Raw genomic sequence first — 20,504 nt, forward strand, 5'->3', positions numbered from 1 at the left:
ATTCCTTACCATCATTGGCAGTTTTTGAAATTGAAGACAACTGGTTACAGTTTCCAGTTACCATATCAGGTTACACAGATCAAAGTGCCAAGAAGATTAATTGAAGAGATATAGTTGTACATGTTTCATTATATATAGATATTTGTGCATGTCTAATGATTTTTTAAGAAACGGGGGCGTCATGTAGTGTCTAGAATGATATAGCACGGAACCTTTCTGGCTCCTTGGGGACTCTGTATCAGTGTGTGGTGTAATCACTAGAATAGAACGTATGAGAGCTTTCTTTCAAATGTTGGGTTCAGAGACACACGCATGTCGCCCAGTCATTCAGTGACTAACAGGCTGGGGAAGACGCTACAAAAGGGGAAGCTTTCCATTTGGAAATCATAGTGACTGGCCTCAGGAGGTGCAGACAGCAGTCCGAGGGACCACTGTTTAGTACAATAGCTGCATCCCAAACCAGCTAGCAAGGAATTAACACATACTGGTTTGCAGACGAGAGCTTAGTACCTTGGTGCATAGATATCTGTGAGGTTAAGAGGCCCACAAATGTTGTGCACAAATAACACTTGTGCAGGATATCGGGTGTATTTTGCTCCCAAATTCTACTTTACTAAATAGTGTAGAATAAGATACCTAGGCGGATTTTGAGGTGGTTTTACTTCTGTATAACCCTTACACGAAATATTGCATGAACAATTACTGCAAGGCAGCATATGATGGTCAGTTTCTGCACAGTTTCGAAAGAATGTAAGATTTACTGTACACATAACAGAATCAAACGCAGTAGGAAATGCGTGTAAAGTTCTCAGTTACTTAAGAAAAATCCAGTCTGCGTTGATGCTAGATCTCCAGCATTAGCCCGAAGTTGCATCAGCGTGCACAGCGGTGAAAGACACAGTTTAGATAGTGCCATCCACATGAGCACAGTTTCCATCTGATCACCTAAGTACCACCTAAGAATCATTAAAATAACCCACTGTTCAGTGCACTTTGAAGTAAGGCGAGGGCAATTACAACCTCGTTGAGTCCCAACGGGGCTCTCTCCTCTGTAAAGTAATTGGTTTGGTGCATAAAGAAAAACATTGCAACTAAGGCAGTGACACTTTTAACCAACGTCACATTGCATTCTGGAACATATGGTCTCACGTTTACTATTACAAATATGTTTACAACCCCCAGTGTGCCAGTGTGGGGGAGCTGAAAAGCAAGGAATGGCTGAAGATGTAACATATGGTCGCTGAGGACATGTTAATCAAACTTCAAAATAAACACAAATCTGAAAATACACGTTATTTTCCAAAAAAAACAAAAATGTTTCTTTTTTACTTTTCTTGAACGGGAAGCTGTGTTTGCAATATAGGGGTTCGCTCCACACGGATGAAACATGCACAAGCAGGTGGACCCCGGTCTCTCACTAAGCCCCGGGATGTCTCTCAGCTAGTTTGTGTGCCGCACCACGTCCCCGAGCTATGTGTTCATTAACCTGCTTGGAAGTGTCATCTCCTGCCTTAATGCTCGTTTTAACCAAGAGTGTGCGAAGGGAAAGTAGTGATTACATCAATAGATGCAGGCTGGGGTAAAAGATGAGGGTCCTGCTCTGGCCGGAAGCTGCGAAGGTCAGGCAGATGCGGTCCTCGGAGGGACGCCACTTCCCACGCGCTGCCCACAGGGGGCATCCCTGCGTGTGCACCGCGCGCACTGACTGGAGCCAGCTGACAGCATTAGCCTAGCTCCATCCTCCCGCGGACTCCTCTGCCAGATCCACCCCTCCCCTCTCCGCGTTTTCCTTTTCAGCCCTTGCACATCACCGGATCAATGGCTGCACACATGTAACTCCCGGCTCACAGGCGGCTGCTGCTGGACCACTCCAGTAACAAGTGCAATCTCCGCAGCCTTCCTCACCGGTCTCCTCATCTAGACACTACACGGCAGAACACCCCTTTCCGATTTTTGCCTCATTTTCCTCTTCTCTTGCGAGCCGTCAATATGGGACATAACCAGCAGGTCTGCCACACCTGGATTTGATTTTTGGTGGATATTTTTAATGTGCAATTGGGCTTCAACCCTGAGGCCAGGGCGCCTTTTCTCTCCCGTTCCTTGGGTGAGTTTCGTCGATCTCGGGCTAGATGCTGTTCAGGACTGAATGCAACTTTATTCGCGGAAACTGACGGCGGGACAGGACCCCAAAGAGTGAGGGGGTCTCCTTTTGTGGGATTGTGGAACACACGCACACCCAAGGTGGTGGCTAAAATATGGAGCCTAGCCTTGGATTGTTAGCAGCAAGGAAACTGGCTTTGGTATTACTCGGATTTGCCTTGCTCAGCTCAGATGCTCAAGTACACAGTAAGTCATATATCTAATTACTAAGTGAAATGATTTATTTTGATGCACTTTTTTCCAAAGTGGCAGATTTACAGGGTGTGGCGAGAGCTTTTGTGACATTTGGCTTTGTATTGAACTTGGTATGTGTTGTAAGCTGCGGTCTTTAAAAAAAAAAAGGCACTCTGAGATGACAGCCGCGGATCCTCTGTGGTTTGGCACCGCATTCTTGCTGATAGATTCGTGTTGATTTTTTGAGGCACCGTAAGAGTGCACCCCAGTCACCCTGGGCAGAAAACGTGGATATTCGGTTGTTAACAAGATTAAAATGCACTTTTCACAATGCTCGCTATATCAGAACGTACTTCCGCAGTGTGCCCCGGTAAGGTTTCGCTGCACACTGTAGCATTTCGCGCATTTATGAAAGAAAATGACAGCCACGTAGAGTTGAGTATTGAGAGTGAGATCTGGCGACGAGGCAGCAAGAGATGGGGCGAAATTGCCCTTGGATGCTGAGCGAACGATAAATACTGCTAGAGATAATGATTTAATGCACATCATGGGATTTGAAAAAGCTGCAGTTAAGCTACTGCGAAGAGACCGAGCCGAGGGGCTAAAAAGATTCGTTATGAGTCGAGGAATTATTCAATGTTTCCCGCATTTCTTTCTGCTGTTGAAATTCAGAGCACGAGGGAATTCTAGCAATCTAGCTGCAGATCAACCTTTCGGAGGAAAAAAAAACACAATAGTCTGAGATGTGTGAAATGGGCATTTCCTCTGTATTAGCAGTTCCCTGCGGCAGATTTCCATTTGCAGGAGTGGCTCATCTATCTGGCTGTGAGGAGAGCATACACACGCATGTCCCATTAATAACATCAACCTTATGGAAACAGAGGCGCCGCGACGGTGGTTCTGAGCTGCCCGAGTCACAGGGGTAGAGGGGTCGGTACTTAAGCAGAAGAAGAAGGGGCATGTGTGGCAGTATCGGTTCGAATGCTCGTTCACGATTTCACGTGCGTTCTCACGTCTGCATACAACATGCACAGCTCTTTCTGGGGCTTATAATGAAAGGCATCATTCCTGCAGCACTCAAACACTTTTCTTGAAAGGCTTAGGCTCGTGCTGTGCAGATGTGTTTTTTATAGTACACATGAATTAACTGACTGTTGAAGAGTAAAAAAGCGCACTCATTCGTGCGTTGCCTCATTTATCCAAACCTTGAATCATTCACATATTCGTCCAACTCACCCAGTCGCACACGCAAACTCACCACTCGTGCTTAAGCACGTTGCTGCGTTATAAAGTGATCGGACCTATTGGCTTTGGCATTGTTTTTTTGATGTGTGAATCCAAGGTAAAAGGACCCTGCATAGCAAGGTGAGGCTGCGTTTGCATCCTTGGCCTGCGCTCGTTAATCCCCGAGCCGGTGCCCCTCCTCTCCGGAGCGATTGGTTTCCCCCAGAGAGCGCGCGCAGCACGGGCGCTGATAGCGGAGCCGGCATAATTCACTCTTTGAAAGTGCCAGTAGGAGGTGCCCTAATAAGGCCAAAGGAGCTGCCTCTGCTCTCTGGCACCATTCCCATTCTCCAGCAGGGAGTTTAAAGGTACAAAGACCTGCCCGGCTGGCGACAAAGGATTATAGAGACGGCTCATAAATGTATTGTGCATTTCAACACTGCAAATGGCTTTGAAACACGAGTGCGGATTTTAGCAGCAACAGTAAAATGCATTCAATATGCAGTCAACAGAAAATGATGATTTTAGTAGTGTCGTGTGCTTCATAGTAGGAGTGCAATTGGAGTGGTCAAAAGTGATACCTGTTACCATAAATTAATGTCACAACGTAGTAAAAATATGAAACATCTGTCTGTCTATCTAATGCAATGGGCCCTCCATTGAACCTTCCACAGTTACACGAATGCAATTTAGAATCTAAGTTGAGATGTTTTGCTCTCTGTACATATGTGTATTTCAGGTGACACAACACACCTTCATAGAGGTAGACTTTATTCATAATAGAATTGCAGCTTATGGCAGAGCCCTAAAGTTGACCGCGAATTTTCTGTCGTCCATTCTGGCGATCCGTCTCCCCGTCAGTGGTGCAGTATAAATCAGGCTGTCACAGCATCCATTTCACGCACGCACAGCTGCCCCTCGACTGTGCAGTGGGCGGGCAGTTCTGCACAAGGGGGTAGGATGGAAAATCGCCATGCATGGTGTGTTGGCGATTTTCAGTGCTTTTGTTAGAAAATAACTGCATTTATCACCGATATTCCAGTGGTACCCTTATTTAGGCTTTGATGGGCACTTTCATGGAACGTAGCTGCCAGTCACGTGTGCATATTTCTAATAAATGTCTTTACATGAAAACATAACATCCTCCTCTGCAGACAGATACTCACATAATAGTATGTAGGGAAAGAATCAACACATGCAACCAACTTGTTATTGTTGTTATCTCCTTTAAATGAAGAGCACTACTGTGACGAGAAGCATCTTTAAAAGTAATAAAGCGATCACACTCCAGTACTCCATCGTGGCAGATCTGTGGAATTGTCAATAATGTTGGTTTGCAAAGTTTTCAAAGTAGATGTTGCTTTAGACCTCAGTTAAAATCCTTCGTCCTGCTTCCACCACTTTTTCTCGGCCTCTTGAGTTGGCCAACTCAGTTCATCTGTGTGCTCCTTGTACCATTATGTGGAAACCACTCTGAGATGAAGTAGAGTAACTGATTTTTATATATTGAAACTCGTTGGAACATAAGTCTTTCTCATGATAGGCTGTTAACACACAACAGCCCTGTAAGAGTACCATGCACTGTTCATTAATCCAGGCATCTGTATTTTGTCCACAACCAAACAGTTCCATGGCAAAAGTCCGGGACTGACTCAATGCCCAAAGTCAATAGTCATTATTCATCCATGTGGATGGCCCTGAACCATCTCAGGAAAAATGGACTCTTTAATTTTAATAAGTTACCTAAATATTTATCCTCAGCGGCACAGAGGCTACACTAGCGTAACATGGGGATGGACTCTTTAATTTTAATAAGTTACCTAAATATTTATCCTCAGTGGCACAGAGGTCACATTAGCGTAGCATGGGGTGTAAGTATTGAGGAAAACACCTTAATCATTTTATCCATCTGTTGGCATGTCCAGGCTCAGGAGATTATATGATGTTCCTCTGCTCTAACTGAGCAGTCACAGAGAGTGGACAAAGATTAGGATTTTGATCAGGCATCCCACAGACAACGAGGGCTGGTCTGAATTTTGATGTAAGGTGTGCACTAATCTTGAGCAGGTGGTTGCTTTCTCTTTTTAGCTCAATTATTTAGATAACAAGGCATCTGCCTCATTGCAGACATAATCATATAAAGGATTATACTGAAAAGCTCACCCATCATAAAATGATGTGTGTCGCTTGGTGGTGCATGTAGAATACTTACTTGCACAATTTTTTGCAGAATGATGCAGGACATAGTTGGTGAGGCATTTGTGAGGCACTTTCAAGTGAGCTCTAGATCTTCAAGTTCAATTGATTCCGTGCTGGTGTGCATCAACCCCATCAAAGTAGTGTCACATATTCTTTTTCTTCATCCAGGAGATCAGGCTGGCGCAACATTGGCACAGGTTGAAGTCATACAGATGGTCGGCGGGAGAAATGTGTGAGATGACCTGCCTAGACTGCCATATTTGGAAAAAGTCTGATTTGAGGGCCCTATTTATCACTGAATTCAGGAGAAGGATATTACAGTACTTCTGTTAGGAAATGTTATTACATTTTGCTTCCTCAGTGTTCCATGTGCCCTAACTGGGAGGGCACACCACACTGACCAGGCTTGTTCTCAGACATCCCAGGAGATTTATGTGTTTATAACTTTATCATGGAGCGAAAAAAACTTTACAGTGTAATGCCAATTAAACCAATGTCATATTTAATTGCCTATTCACTCTCTCAGGTTTTACAAGGATCCAACCATCCAATTACATTTTCAAATTCGTTGAAACCTAATGCTGTGATTCAAACATGTACTTTGTTTAGAAAAAAAGCAAATGTGTAACAGACAAGGAGAACCAGAACACACACACATGGATACTCACCTAACGCTGGGTCAACTATCCACATCAGTATACCTTGAAAAACATATTAAGAGCCCGAAAACAGGTAAACTCAAGTGATTCTTCAAATACTGATGGATTTACTCCAAAAGAACCTATAGAAGTGCCACATAACCACCACACAATAACTAAATCAGTTACTTAACCAGAAAGATAAACACTCTCATGGAGGAAGGGAAGTGGAATGATCTCCATATTTAAAACAAAGTCTCTCAAACTAATATTCCAAAGGGGTGGCTGGTAATTCAAGCGGGGGGTGGTTGGTGAGCAACACATGCACACTCGCTTACACCCATGCATTCATGCGTCTGCACACATACACCCACCTTTCACAATCAATATGCATGCACACATTCACAATGTACACTCACAAATGCACACACATTCATACATACACACATGCATGTATTCACCAAACGTTAACAATTACAACTTACTCAGCTGAAGTGGTGATCTTGGGTGGCGGGGAGGAAGCCTTGGTGGTTCTTAATGATGGGACTGGCACCTCCTCTCATTGGCTGATCTTGTTATGGTTAGCCAATGAGGAGAAGGTGGCAGTCTCTCAGTCATCACAGAGTGGGATGGGGGTAGATGAGATTGTCGACCACACCCATTCTATGATGAGTGTCGCTGATCGATACTTGGTCCTGAGTCTTTCAGGGCTTAAAACTAAAGCACCCAGGTCCGTGTCTATCAGTCATACTACCCCTCGCATTGAGGTGGAGTACCTCCAAGTGTTTTGCTGGGCTGGGGAGGTCACACCTCAGGGCTGTGACATCTTCAACCTGGTAAAGTTCAGGTCCGGGAGCCAGGCATCTGAATATTTAGCCCAAGTACAGCACCTGGCTGCCTGACCTGAACAAGAAGAGCATCTGTCAAACAGAAGTTTAATCCGCCTGAAAGACACTCTTCACATTAGGGAAAAGGTGGGATGGCAGCGCTCTTCTGCCCTTTAGGACAGACCCCCACAGTCTCTCCATCTAATTACTAGGCATTTCCTTGAAGTTCTTCAGGAAGACACCTGCTGGCTTTGGTTGAGGTCTAGACAGTGTGAAAGAGCAACTCTTTATTGATAGTCTCCTTAGTATACAAGTTTGTCAAGCAGGTACTAACTACACCTTTTCCTATGCTTTATTTACCTTTGTGACACATCATATGAAGTCGAAACAATTTTTGTAGAAGAAAATATGGCAACTTACTTTGGAATCAACCACGTTGTTAGCACACTATCAAGCACCACAGACGAGGTGCTGAGCTTGAACAGCCCCTTTATATACACAGTGGAGATCCTCAGAGATGTCACACAGGGCTGCATGTGGGCACAACTTTCTTCCCCTTGTACCAGACAGCCAATAAGGAAGAATCTACCAAAAAATGCTTTGTCACTCAGAAATTGATCAACACAATGCTGATTACTGTTGCATATTACAAACCACAGAGGGTGACCCCAACAAAAACCCAAGGGGCTGGGTAAGTTAGAAGTACAAAACTACATTGCCTACTCGGGAGCCAAATTAAATAACACATAGATCCATAAAAATCACATGCAACATTGCTACGTAATCATTTAGAAAACATCCTTTATTCTATATATATAAAATTATACATATATTCTCTAACCTTATCACGGCCGTGAAAGACAAACAAAGCTGCTGATGGCTGTTTAAAGGAAAAAGTGAGATTTGAAGATATGCATAATGGAACAGCATTGGTAAAATGTAAGCCCACGCCTGAAGGAGGAAATTCATAACTGTTTGGGATTGAAGGCGACGTGATGTGGTTTTTGAAGAAGATTGTTATCTTAAGCAAGATGTTATATTAAGCAGGTCCCCTATCGTTGCTAGTCCTGAAGAAGACACGCATGTGAGCCCGGAATCAGCCCGAGAGCCAGAGAGGGTCGAAACATCGCCGATGATAGTTGTGCCTGGATGTGTTTTTTCTGTATATAGGATTGAAGGACTCTAGTGGGGATTTTATACTTTTATAAACATGGAATGATTCAATGCGCAAAAGGATTAACCAACAGGCAATCTGTTAAATTTATTGCTTTTTGGTTTGATAGGTTTGTGATTTATGCTCTTTTTCTATTCTTCTTTTCATCACAAGCAGTTGACCTTTTTGCACTTCTTAATGTCCTTCTACTTTGGTGGTGTGATAGGGGATTTCAGAAAGAATTTTTTATAAGGTTAGAAAATATATGTATAATTTTATATATATAGAATAAAGGATGTTTTCTAAATGATTACATATCAATGCTGCATGTGATTTTTATGGATGTATGTGCTATTTAATTTGGCTCCCGAGTGGACAATGTAGTTTTGCACTGATTACTGTTGCAAGCAGACAATTGCCATGTTTGACCTGTCCTACCTAGGAGAAAAGATGCAAATGTATTTGGTGTAGGTTCACTCCACAGTCAAGGGAAAGAAGTTTACACAAGTGAAACCAAACTAATGGTGTTAGAATCTAGGGGAAATGTGTACCAGAGTAGGGCTTATCAATGTATAGAAATTGCAGAGGGCTCGTTAATAAACCAATCAATGCAAATTGAATGAATCACTTTGAACAGAAATCTGAACCAAGAAATAACAATGGTTTATTGCAGATTCAATCATAACTTTAGGAGCCACACTTTATTAGCTGTGCATTTCATTTTGACTCCAGGTAAGATGATTGAAGTTCCACCATGCTCCACATGCCTTCTTATCAAGTCTCATTCCATGACACACACAAATAAGCTCCTGATAGACTTATTTATAGGATGCCATTTGTGGCACCTCCTTATCTCCTATTAGTAGATAACTAAACCAAATCAATCTTATAGAAATGACCAACCCTTTTCACCCCAGCAGCGCCGTAAGGGTTAGTTGGGTACTCCATTTAAATACATTTTTGTAGACTGCGTATGTGCTCATATAGAGATATAAAGTGTACACTGTTGCTATTCTATGACCATGTCTTGCCAGTACCAAGAAGCTGAGAGCAAGTAAAAGAAGAACCTTAGGCATGAAACATTTAATTCATCCACCATGCTTCGATCTATATTGCTAGTAAGAGAGAAAGTCAACATTTACCTAGTTAGCCTATCTGCCTTAGCACTGACTATGAAACTAACTATGCTAATTACATTAATTTTTTGTACTTGAGACTTGAACATAAGCCATTTCTACAAATTATTCAGATTCGTTTCTGTGGAACTGCAAACATCAATGCCACTTTACACTGTATTCATTCTCAGCAGGCAGTAACATTAATGCATAGCTGCATTGCACAATGTTTTGAGCCCGCCAGCATCATTTTCTCTTTGTACTCCAAAGAAGCACTGGCAGAACTTAGGTCAACTAGCAGGGGGTGGCTGTGTTGTTCCCCTAGAAGTCTGTGTCCCTCCCCGATTGTGGGGAGAGCTTCTTGAGACCTGTTGATTTCTCATGATAATACCAAGAAAATGTTAGTCTAGGCTTAGTGGCATGTGTTGTATTATAGTCAGCACTATGCAGCAAGCATTGGCAAAGCCAATAGGTCTGGTGGTGGCCACCAGCCTTTTGGCAAATCTTGTTTTGCTTTGCCATGGTTTTTACAAAACTTTATTGTTTGAGAATATGGTGTGCGCTCATCACTCTAAAAATCTAATTTGTTACAGACAAAAAATTTTTTTTGTCTATTAAAAACACACATTACCCTATAGTACTCCCTGGCACTGAAGGGAACTACTTTGTGCATATTTCCTTGTGAAAGGACAGCATGCTGTAACTTGTAGTGAAGTCAACCAATGACTGAAGTGAGTGGATACATTGCCCCATAATGCATGCTGGACTGGGCGGAAGAAAAATTAGAATAAAACCAACCATAGACTAATGGATGAAGTCGGGCAGAAACTCCTACAAGCAACCATGTTATACACACAATTTTAGTAAAATTAAAAGGTCTTGGCTAACACAGACTTAAAAAAGTCCATCAGTCTGACACTGGCTGCAAGCCTCTTGCATTACAGAGAAAAGAAGAGAGACAAAGAAAGGGATAGAAAGAGGAAGAGAATAGAAGTAAAGAGAGAAAGAAGGAAAGAGAGAAGGAAAAAAGGGAATGGACAAGAGAAGGAAAGAGTATAGAAAAAGAAAAGGAACAAATGAAAGAGAAAGAAAGAAGGAAAGAGGAGAATAGAAGGAATGAAAGCACATAAGAATGAAAGAAGGTAAAAGGAAAAAGAAAGAAAGAAAAAGTCAGAAATGAAAGGGAAAAAGAAAGAGAAAGAGAGTGAAAAGGAAAAGAGAAAGAGAAAAAGAAAGAGAAAGACAAGGAAATGAAAAAAAAGAAAGAAAGAAGAAAAGAAGGAAAGAGAAATAAAGTGAAGGAATGAGAAAAAGGATGAAAGAGAGACATAAAGGTAAAGAAAGAAAGGATAGAGAAAGGAAAAGAAAGACAATGAAAGAGAAAGAAAGAAGTAAAGACAAAGAAGGAATGAAAAAAGAGAAAGAGAAGCAAAGAGAAAGAGAGAGAAAGAAAGAGGAAGAAAGAAAGAGAGAAATGAAGACAGAAAGAAGAAATGAAAAGAAAAGAAAAGAGAGAAAGAAGAAAAGAAGGAAACCAATGAAATAAAAAAGAAAGAAGGAGACAGAAAGAGAGAAGGAAAGAAGACAAGAATGAAAGAAGGAAAAAATGAAAGAAGGAAATATGAAAGGCAAAGAAAGAGAGAAGGAAAGAGAAAGAAAAAGGACAGAAATTAGAAAAGAAAAAAAGGGGGAAGAAAAAACATAGGTAACTTAAAAAAGAACTGTTTCAAATGGACATAGTCTGATCTGGTATGCTGTGACAGAGCAGCAGTCAGAAAAGCAAAACTCCACAAATGGAATTTACAACAGCATTGGCAGGAGATTGGATGAAAAGATTAAATGTGCATCGGTAGTGTTCTTCTATCATATCAGGCTCTAAACATAAGAGCACCGCTTAAGTAATTATGACTTGAAAGCAACGCACTAGCACTGAAGGTAACTAACTTGTATGCAGATGTGCTAATTGTCAAACAAAATGCAGTCACCAAAGTGAAGTTAGCCAGTGGCTTAAGTAGACTGACCCGTTGTCCCATTCTGTACGCAGTAGTGGGTGGAAGCAAAATGTGAATGTTGGAAATGGCCTTTCTGCAGGGTCACCCCAAACTTTTTGCCTTCCTTCTCTTTTTCTGACCTCATTTTTGCTGGCTTTAGGACTCTGCACACTTTTCCACAGTTAATCAGTGCCAAAGTGTATAAACTCTCTCCCTAAAACATGGTGACATTGGCTCATACCCAATTGGCATATTTAATTTACTTGTAAGTCCCTAGCAAAGTGCACTACATGTGCCCAGGGCCTGTAAATTAAATACTACTAGTGGGCCTGTGTGTGCCAGCCCATTCGACTTGTCATTTAAAAGTACTTGCCAAGCCTTAAGCCCCCCTTTTTCTACATATAAGTCACCCCTAAGGTAGGCCCTAGGTACCCCATAGGGCAGGGTGCTATGTAGTGCAAAGGCAGAACATGTACCTATGTAGTTAATATGTCCTGGTGGTGTAAAACTGCTGTGAGGCCTGCTCCTTTCATAGGCTAGCATCAGGGCTACCCTCATGTACTGTTTGAGTGGTAGATTCTAATCTGAATAAAGTAACAAGGTCATATTTAGTATGGCCAGAATGGTAATACAAAATCCTGATGACTGGTGAAGTTGTATATAATATTACTATTTTAGAAATGCCACTTTTAGAAAGTGAGCATTTCTCTGTATTTAAATCCTTCTGTGCCTTACATTCCACATCTGGCTAGGTTAGTTGACAGCTCCCTTGTGCATTTCACTCAGACAACCACAAACACAGGATGCTCAGTCACATCTGCACACATCGGCATACTCTATGGGTCTTCCTGGGCTGGGAGGGTGGAGAGCCTGACACTTACATGTCAAAGGACAGTGGCCTTCCCTCACACAATGGACTACCAAACCCCCTACTGGGACCCTGGCAGACAGGATGGAACTGAAAGGGGACTTTGTGCACTCCTAAGCCACTCTTTGAAGTCTCCCCCACTTCAAAGACACAGTTGGGTATTTAAACCGGGTCTCTGACCCTACCAACTCAGACACTTCTTGACAAGATACCTACTGGGAAAGGAACTCTGAACCAGAACCTGCAACCTGCTAAGAGAAGCTGCCTGGCTGCCCAAAGGACTAACCAGACTGCTTTTGCTCTAAAGGACTGCTGCCTTGCTGTTGCACTGCTGCCTTGCTGCCATCTGGCTCTTCTGAGAAGTGCTCTCCAGTGCCTTGGATTGAGCTTGCCTCCTGTTTCCTGAAGTCTTAGGGCCAAAAAGACTTCATCTCTGCAAAGAACTCCTTGTGTGGAGAAATTGACACACAGCCTGTCAGAATCGACACAGAGCCTGCCCTGCGGTGAGAAAATCACTGCATGACCGAACCGGAACAATGAGTGGAGATTGACACAGCGCCAGCACTGTGACCGGAACTTCAACGCATGGCCCACCGAATCGACACATCGCTGAGCTGTAATGACGCAGCCTGACTTTCTGCGAGAAGAATCCACGCAGCACCTGCCGTGTGGCAGAAATTTCCCTGTATCGCCCACTGGATCAACGCAGCTCTTGTGACTTTGTCCTGCATGCCCAGGATTTCTCCGCATCGTCCCCGGGGTGTCCAAATACCCCGCAACCCGAAGAGGATCCAAGCCTGCGCGCCGGAAATTGACGCAAAGCCCTTGCTGCGTTGAAAAGTATTGACGCATTGTCTGTGTGCGCCCAGGGAAAACGACGCACCCCTCCTTGTTTTCCATGCATCTCCTCCTCTGCGTTCTCGTCTGGATAATTTAGATGAAAACCATGTACTTTGTGCTTACAAGTGACACATTGCTTTTTAAGAACTATAGACTCTATTTATCATTTTTAACAGTGACATTTTGACATATACTTATCAAATCATGATCGTTTTGACCTGCTTTTTATCAGATAAATATCTTATATTTTTCTAAACCTGTGTGGTGTCTTTTTGTAGTGTTCCAATGTGTTATTGCATGATTTATTGCAAAATACTTTACACATTGCCTTCTAAGTTAAGCCTGACTGCTCAGTGCCAAGATACCAGAGGGTGGGCACAGGATAATTTGGATTGTGTGTGACTTACCCTGACTAGAGTGAGAGTCCTTGCTTGGACAGGGCATAACCTGATTGCCAACCAAAGACCCCATTTCTAACAGTGAATCACACAACAACAGACCAATACATGAAGAAAGGTAGCCAAAAGTCCCTATATGTACGTATACTGCACGTATGTTAGTAAAATCAAAATGTCTTGGCCAATGCCAAACCTAAGGAGGTGTAAAGCCACTAGTATTAACAGTCAGCAACCCGTCCAGCATTATGCAATGGGTAAGTAGTTCCAGTGGATAGCCTGTGTAACCATACTATGCATAATACATGACCAGGCATCAAGAATATAGTAATCAATGCTGTGAGCATGGTCCTTGTGGTCCTGCCCACAAATCAAACTACAGAAAGATGCATTTTTCAGGATATATCTTTTTAATTCTGGTTGGGCGACTATACAACTCAGCTTCATAAGGCTTCTGTCATTCCATTGATCATATGTTTTGATTGTAGCAGTTGTAGCAAAAATACTTGTTTTTTTTCACAAATATGTTCATACCTACGTCTAGTGCTTATGTCTTCATTGTGTGTTAACTCATTTGAAACTATGCTACAAGAGGCTGTTGAGTTGAGGTGGGGGTGCATTTTTTCTCAGGCACCACAGTTAACTTGATTTCGAGTTGGATAGTACTGGGGTGAAGCAAAGCCAAATTTGCATGAACATTTACTATCCAATATTCCTGTGTGGTAAACCTGTTCCATTAGTATCCAATTACGAATTAAACCTCCTGGAATAGGAAATTACTGCAGAGAGCCTATTTTTATTGTCCTAAACCCACACAGAACTCACAATTCTTTGGGGTTTAATGCAAACTTTTACAGTCTGCGGACAGCAAGTGATAAATATGTGTTTTGGCCACAGGGCCGGTTGAGGGGACTATGGGATGGAAGGGGAAGCAGTTTCTAGCAGAGGAGAGCATTGTATGCTCCCCCGTCAGGAAAGAATAACTGGGAATAAAGTTTGCTTGTTGTAGCGAAAATCTCATGCTATTAGCTTAGCTGGATCTATTAACACAGCTGGATTTACCTGCCGGAAAAATCGGATAGGGTTCTCCCACACCCGTAAAACAAAGGTATGGAAAAACCTACCAACTTATAATCAGATGAAGCAGAATTCCATCCATTAATTCTGCTTGCATGACTTGTAATGACGACCAATGTATAGTATCACTTATTTTGTATTTTTACAATAACATTTGAATTCAGCCTAAGGTAATTAAAGATGTGTGAAATTCCAGCATTATGCTTTTGCATAACTACGTACAATTTCCGTAAAATTATGTGCCATTACACATAATAATGTGAAAAGCCAATCCATCATTTAGTGCTATATTAGAACACAAATTGCACCATTATAGTAAATTTTATGCTAAAAAATGACATGAAAACCACAATTGCTACAAATAACAGCCAGTCGCGTTATTGTTGTTTGCATTCATCCTGTGTTCCCATACCACCATTACCTGCGAGCAGTGGGTGTAATTACCCAACATTGGCTTGTAGCATCATTTCAGGAATTTCACCTAACAAGCACAATGTGAAATTTCATCGTCATTTAAATTTTGCCTGGCCTAGAAATATTATGCTGGGAAGTGGGTTCAATGTGCTGAAAGTTCAGATATCAAATAATGGTTCAGCAGGCTCAGCCTCCCATCCTTCTGAGGTGGGCACAATTAATACCATACGTTTGTTAATAGTTAGATCTGTTATTTGTGAGCATTTTGACATATATGGCACTGTACTAAAAACAAGCTGTAGTTTAATTATCATTTATTAATAAGTGTTCAAAGGGCAGAGTGCTAACACCGGAAAAGCCCCAGTGTTCTTCCTGCTTCTGTATGTCAGAAGGATTTTTATAAGAGGGATTTAACAATGTCCACAGCATCGAATGAAGCTGCCTATCCTAATATTTTACTGACTGCTCTGGTTTCTTGAAGAGAAAGGCTTATATGTTCTTCTTCCACAAACACTGAGGTCAGAAAAACAAGAGTAGAATCTGCAATGTTTAAGTGACAAGACGATGACATGTCTGCGTGTTGTAGAGATGATTTTGCCAGGAACAATAACATCATCTCACATGACTTGTTCTGCCTTCTGACTCAATCTTTTAACGTTACTTTTGTTTGTTCTGAAAGGACGAAGAGGCAAGTGGCACATATTGTTTCAGTATTGACTAGGATTGGAAGGACACGAGCTTAGAGACAATGTTTATGCAGTAATATTTTAAGTTGTAATACTTCAACTTATTTCAGCCAATTTCTTATTTTGTCAGACGTCAAGAATCAAAGATTTCCTCTACCATGATGAAATAACACATCATAAACATCAATACTTTCCTTCCCTTTGTGACCGAAGTGACATCAGCATTTGTTAACAGCAGACATCATTACTAAACTAGATGAAATGAAAATCAAAGGTGGAAGCAAAAGAGTACAATGTTGTGGGGAAAAGCTAGAGAGACCAAATTAAAGCAAAATAGCTCCTTAAAGTGAAGAAGTATTGTCTGAAGGCAATGCTAAAAAGGTGATTTTGTTTGAATTAGAAGATTTTTAACTCTAAAATCCGCATACTTACTCCAATAACCCACCAATCCTCTCTCTGTACATTCTGACACAATACGATCCATTGCACCAGCGTTCTTCCTGGGATGCCTTACACCATAACAATCTACCACACAATTACCTGTTCTATCTCCAGTATGTATTTTTGTGCCAAGTCACACTTGATCCAAAGAAGATCTTTTTATAGTGACCCGAAGGCAACATATAGCAATTGTAAAAGGTAACATGTTGCCCTTGGTCAATGCATGCTATTGGGGTAGAGAGGAGGCAGCCGTGCAAATTGTCTGTGTCCACCTATCCAAATACAGACTAAAGCATTTCTATTTATCTGAATAGCATTCATTGACCACTGGTAGCAAACATCTGCTCACAGTTTGTACTGGTTGCGTACAGGTGCCTGCACAGCGTCAGCACATGCGCAGCACCTCTCGGGCAATAGTGCGTTTTACAAATACACATAACATATAGAAATGTTCTTAAGTGCTATTTTGATTGAAAAATACATGCATACATGACAATAAAAAGTGAATTAAAAGAAAAGTCGATCGTCTGGTTTGCCCTCTTCATTTTTCAGAAGGAATTGTGAGACTTAAAACTTGTGAGTTTTATCAGTCTACAACAGTGATGCTCAGAGTACGGACTGGGGCCACTTGTGGCCCTCCTGACCCTAACATGCTGTTTACTTGAGAGAACACTAACCATCAGAAAGATGTCAAACACACAGGCAAGAAGGAAAAGAAGAGAAGCAAGTAAGGTGTCCTGTGTACCTAACTTTAGGAACTCATTCATTTTTAAAGGCTCTTACAGCAAACACGTAAACATTTGATAAAGTCTCTACAAAAATCCAAAAAAGTGTATTCCATTAACACTCAGTAACATTTCACTTCCTAAATTAAATTATGTCAGTGCATAGGGAAGTATTTTCTAAAAGTAATAGTTCTCAAAAATGAACATTAAAACGTCCATGCCTTCCTCCCATCTTGTCTGTAATGCTCCCATCCTGATAACAATGTCAGTAGTGAAGTAGCAGGGAAGTCAGCTGTTATGTGGACCCCTCTGGGTTGCCTGAGTTGTTATTATACATTTTAAACATTATAATATATGGAGTCAAACACAAAGGAAGGTTTTTTTACAGCACAGATCCTAAAGTAATGTATCTTAAGGAGCTCTCATATGTGATAATGAAGAAAGAGGCGGCAGAGTGAAATAAAACAATTGCCTAGGATCACACAGTTTGGTCAAGTGGGGAAGCCGGAATTGAACCCATATTTTCTGGCTTCACATTGTGTAATTCAATTTTATCCTAATCCAATAGTCTTGTTACTACTTTGTTTCTCTTGACTCTCTCAAGGCAGCAATAGTAAGCATAGTAGCCTTACTCCAGGAAGTAGCAGAATGATGGCGATTTAGATGCAGCATAACACAGTATTGTCAAATCTATGACTCTTCTAGAGACCGCCGCCCGCCATGCGGTCACCGCCATTTGGCCACTCCGCGGTCAAAAGACCGCGGAGGCCATTCTGGCTTTCCCGCTGGGCCGGCGGCCGCCCGCCAAAGGAGCGCCCGCCGGCCCAGCGGGAAAGGCCCTGCAACACAGAGGCCGGCTCCGAATGGAGCCGGCGGTGTTGCAGGGGTGCGACGGGTGCAGTTGCACCCTTCGAGGTTTTCACTGTCTGCTATGCAGACAGTGAAAATCATGCTGGGGCCCTGTTAGGGGGCCCCTGCACTGCCCATGCCAGTGGCATGGGCAGTGCAGGGGCCCCCAGGGGCCCCACGACACCCGTTCCCGCCATCCTGTTCCTGGCGGTCAAAACCGCCAGAAACAGGCTGGCGGGAAGGGGGTCGGAATCCCCATGGCGGCGCTGCTTGCAGCGCCGCCATGGAGGTTCAGCCCTGCCAGGGGTATTCCGGCGGGAAACCGCCGGATCCCCTTTTCTGACCGCGGCTTTACCGCCGCGGTCAGAATGGGCAATGAAGCACCGCCAGCCTGTTGGCGGTGCTTCCGTTGCCCGCGGCCCTGGCGGTTTAGGACCGCCAGGGTCAGAATGAGGGCCTAAGTGCTTCATTTAGAGGGCAGTATGAGTGAAGCTCTCAAAATAACTCTGTGACTCACTGTCCACTCCATGTATATTCTTCACTTCGCCATTATAAATCCCACAAAGCCCCACTCTCAATATGCTGGCATCGTTGTGGCCCTCGGGCACACCACAAGACTATACCTTTTGGCCCATAGGAAAATGTTTATCAGTAACCATGGTCTACAGCTATTTATTTAGGAATGTTTTTTGTTTATTGGTTTAAACATTATACTATTTGTTTCTTTTTCTTCACATTGGCAGGGCCGTAATCCTGGCCCCGGCAGCCTTTTTCGGTGCACGGTGTCCTCATCCAGTTATGTAGTCAATGAGTATCCGTTAGATATGGTAGACTCAGTGGCCCATCTTCATATTCCGCAGGGGGACCACTGCACCTTGGTGTTTCCTACAGTTATACTTTCTGTTTTCTTTGTCTGTAGCTTTTTTAATGTTTATACCTTAGTATTTTGTTTCATCACATTATTTGTAAAGCATTTTAGTGAATGCTCTTCATACATTCTGAAACAAATAAATAAATATATCTTGTTTCAGGGAACTTGTATTAGGTTTGTTGGAAAATCATCATAATTTATCAGGTGGTCTTTTGCAGTTTTGATGCTGCCACAAATGGAGGTGGATCACCCTAGATTTGGTGGACAGTATATCATTGAGTTTGGTAACATGAACAATGACTGGGAATGGACCAGGTTGGGGCGCTGCAGACTCTGACCACAGGCTACTCCCTTCTGCCGGCCACGTAGAAGGATGGATCCAGCTTACAGCAGATTTGATGGAGGTCCTGTTACTACTAGCCTCAAAACGACCCATTAATACATGAAGTGCATATAAAATGTGACCCTTTTGGTCTGTCAGCATTGTGAAAACCGCAGGATAGGACACATTTCATCGTTGCCACTGCACATTGTCATGACAATGTGCCAAACAGCAACATTCACAATAGGCAAAAAAGTGCTCTCACACAATATCTAGGCCTAAATAGAAGCCATGTGTGTGCAAAGGTTAAGGGCATGCCTTTTTTGGCTTGAATGATGACGAGGTTATTACCAGAATGCTGTAATGAAGGCACAATAATTTAAACTGTGATAAAGAGAAGCACCTCTCAAAGTTACTTGACAATCACAGACTTGTTTTGATTATGTATACATTAATTGTAGCAATAAATAGTTGCCATGACTTCCTACACCCACAAATAAATCCGGAGTGATGTATCCATAGATTTGACCCTGAATGTTTATATCCCTCTTAACAGCATGCTAAGGGGCCGCTGGAGACCTGTGCAAACCCTTTCCACAATTTGAGTCTAAATTATTACAGACGGACGTACATTTTTCCTCCTAGTAACCACCATTATTTCCTCTGCCAAGAATTGCCATTACTGGGGGTTCCGGTAATACTAGAGGGGGTGGAAATGACAAGGATTACAAGTGTTTGGGGAATAGCATGAAGGAGTCGGTATTTTCAAAGCAATTCTTGCATGTTTTTTCACTGGTATTTGGAAACCCAGGGATAGGAAAATACTGGCCAATTTTCAAAGCCACTCTTAATGAGAGACTCTGGGTGTCAGTATGACACTGGTCGTCTTGAGACCATTGTGGAGGTCCGGCAGCCACATTACGACTTTTTGTCGGTCTGGTGGTGCTGGTGGTCCAATGCATGAAGCACTGCCCTCGGGATTACTAGTCCCTTCCCTCTGGTGATAACATGGCAGTAGCCCCCCCCATGTAAAGGCTGGCAGAGATGAGGTGCATGGGGCCCCAGTGGGGCCTAGCATGGGCAGTGCAGGGGCCCCCATGGCTAGCCCGTTGCGTTTTTCACTGTGTTCTTTGCTGACAGTGAAAAGCGAGTCGGTGCTGGCACACCCTACGGACCGCATAGGTGCCAGCGTCAATGCTGGTGGCTGTTTCCATCTGGGCCAGTGGCCGGAAACTCTGTTTCCACCCCCTGCCCAAGCAGGAAACTCATAATGGGGCCACAAGAAGGGGAACAAACTGGCGGTAACCTGACCATGGGAGTTTGACGGACGGCCTTTTCCATCCACCAAACTCATAATGACCTCCTCTGTGTTATTCTAAATATTTTTCATATTGACTAAATTCATCTTAAAGCCAGAAGTTTGATTCATGTAAAGTGTATTTTGATTTAGAAATTATATACGTCTTATTTAGATGTGCTGAAAACTTCACCGGGATGCGAAAGCAGCCCTTTTTTCTTTGGAAACTCATACGAAA

General features: G+C 42.7%; 1 protein-coding gene across 4 annotated transcripts in view; it reads left to right on the forward strand.

The window, feature by feature from the left end:
- Positions 1–1,661: 1,661 nt before the first annotated feature.
- DCC (DCC netrin 1 receptor) overlaps positions 1,662–20,504 on the forward strand; it is a 1,057,140-nt gene continuing 1,038,297 nt past the window's right edge. For all 4 annotated transcript variants that reach the window (XM_069219408.1, XM_069219414.1, XM_069219423.1 and 1 more), the window contains exon 1: positions 1,662–2,346. In XM_069219408.1, coding sequence (XP_069075509.1) covers positions 2,256–2,346 — 91 coding nt within the window. In that variant the 5' untranslated portion in view covers positions 1,662–2,255. The remainder of the gene's footprint in view (positions 2,347–20,504) is intronic.

The sequence above is a fragment of the Pleurodeles waltl genome, chromosome 1_1, assembly GCF_031143425.1.
Source record: "Pleurodeles waltl isolate 20211129_DDA chromosome 1_1, aPleWal1.hap1.20221129, whole genome shotgun sequence".
In the NCBI taxonomy this organism is placed as follows: domain Eukaryota; kingdom Metazoa; phylum Chordata; class Amphibia; order Caudata; family Salamandridae; genus Pleurodeles; species Pleurodeles waltl.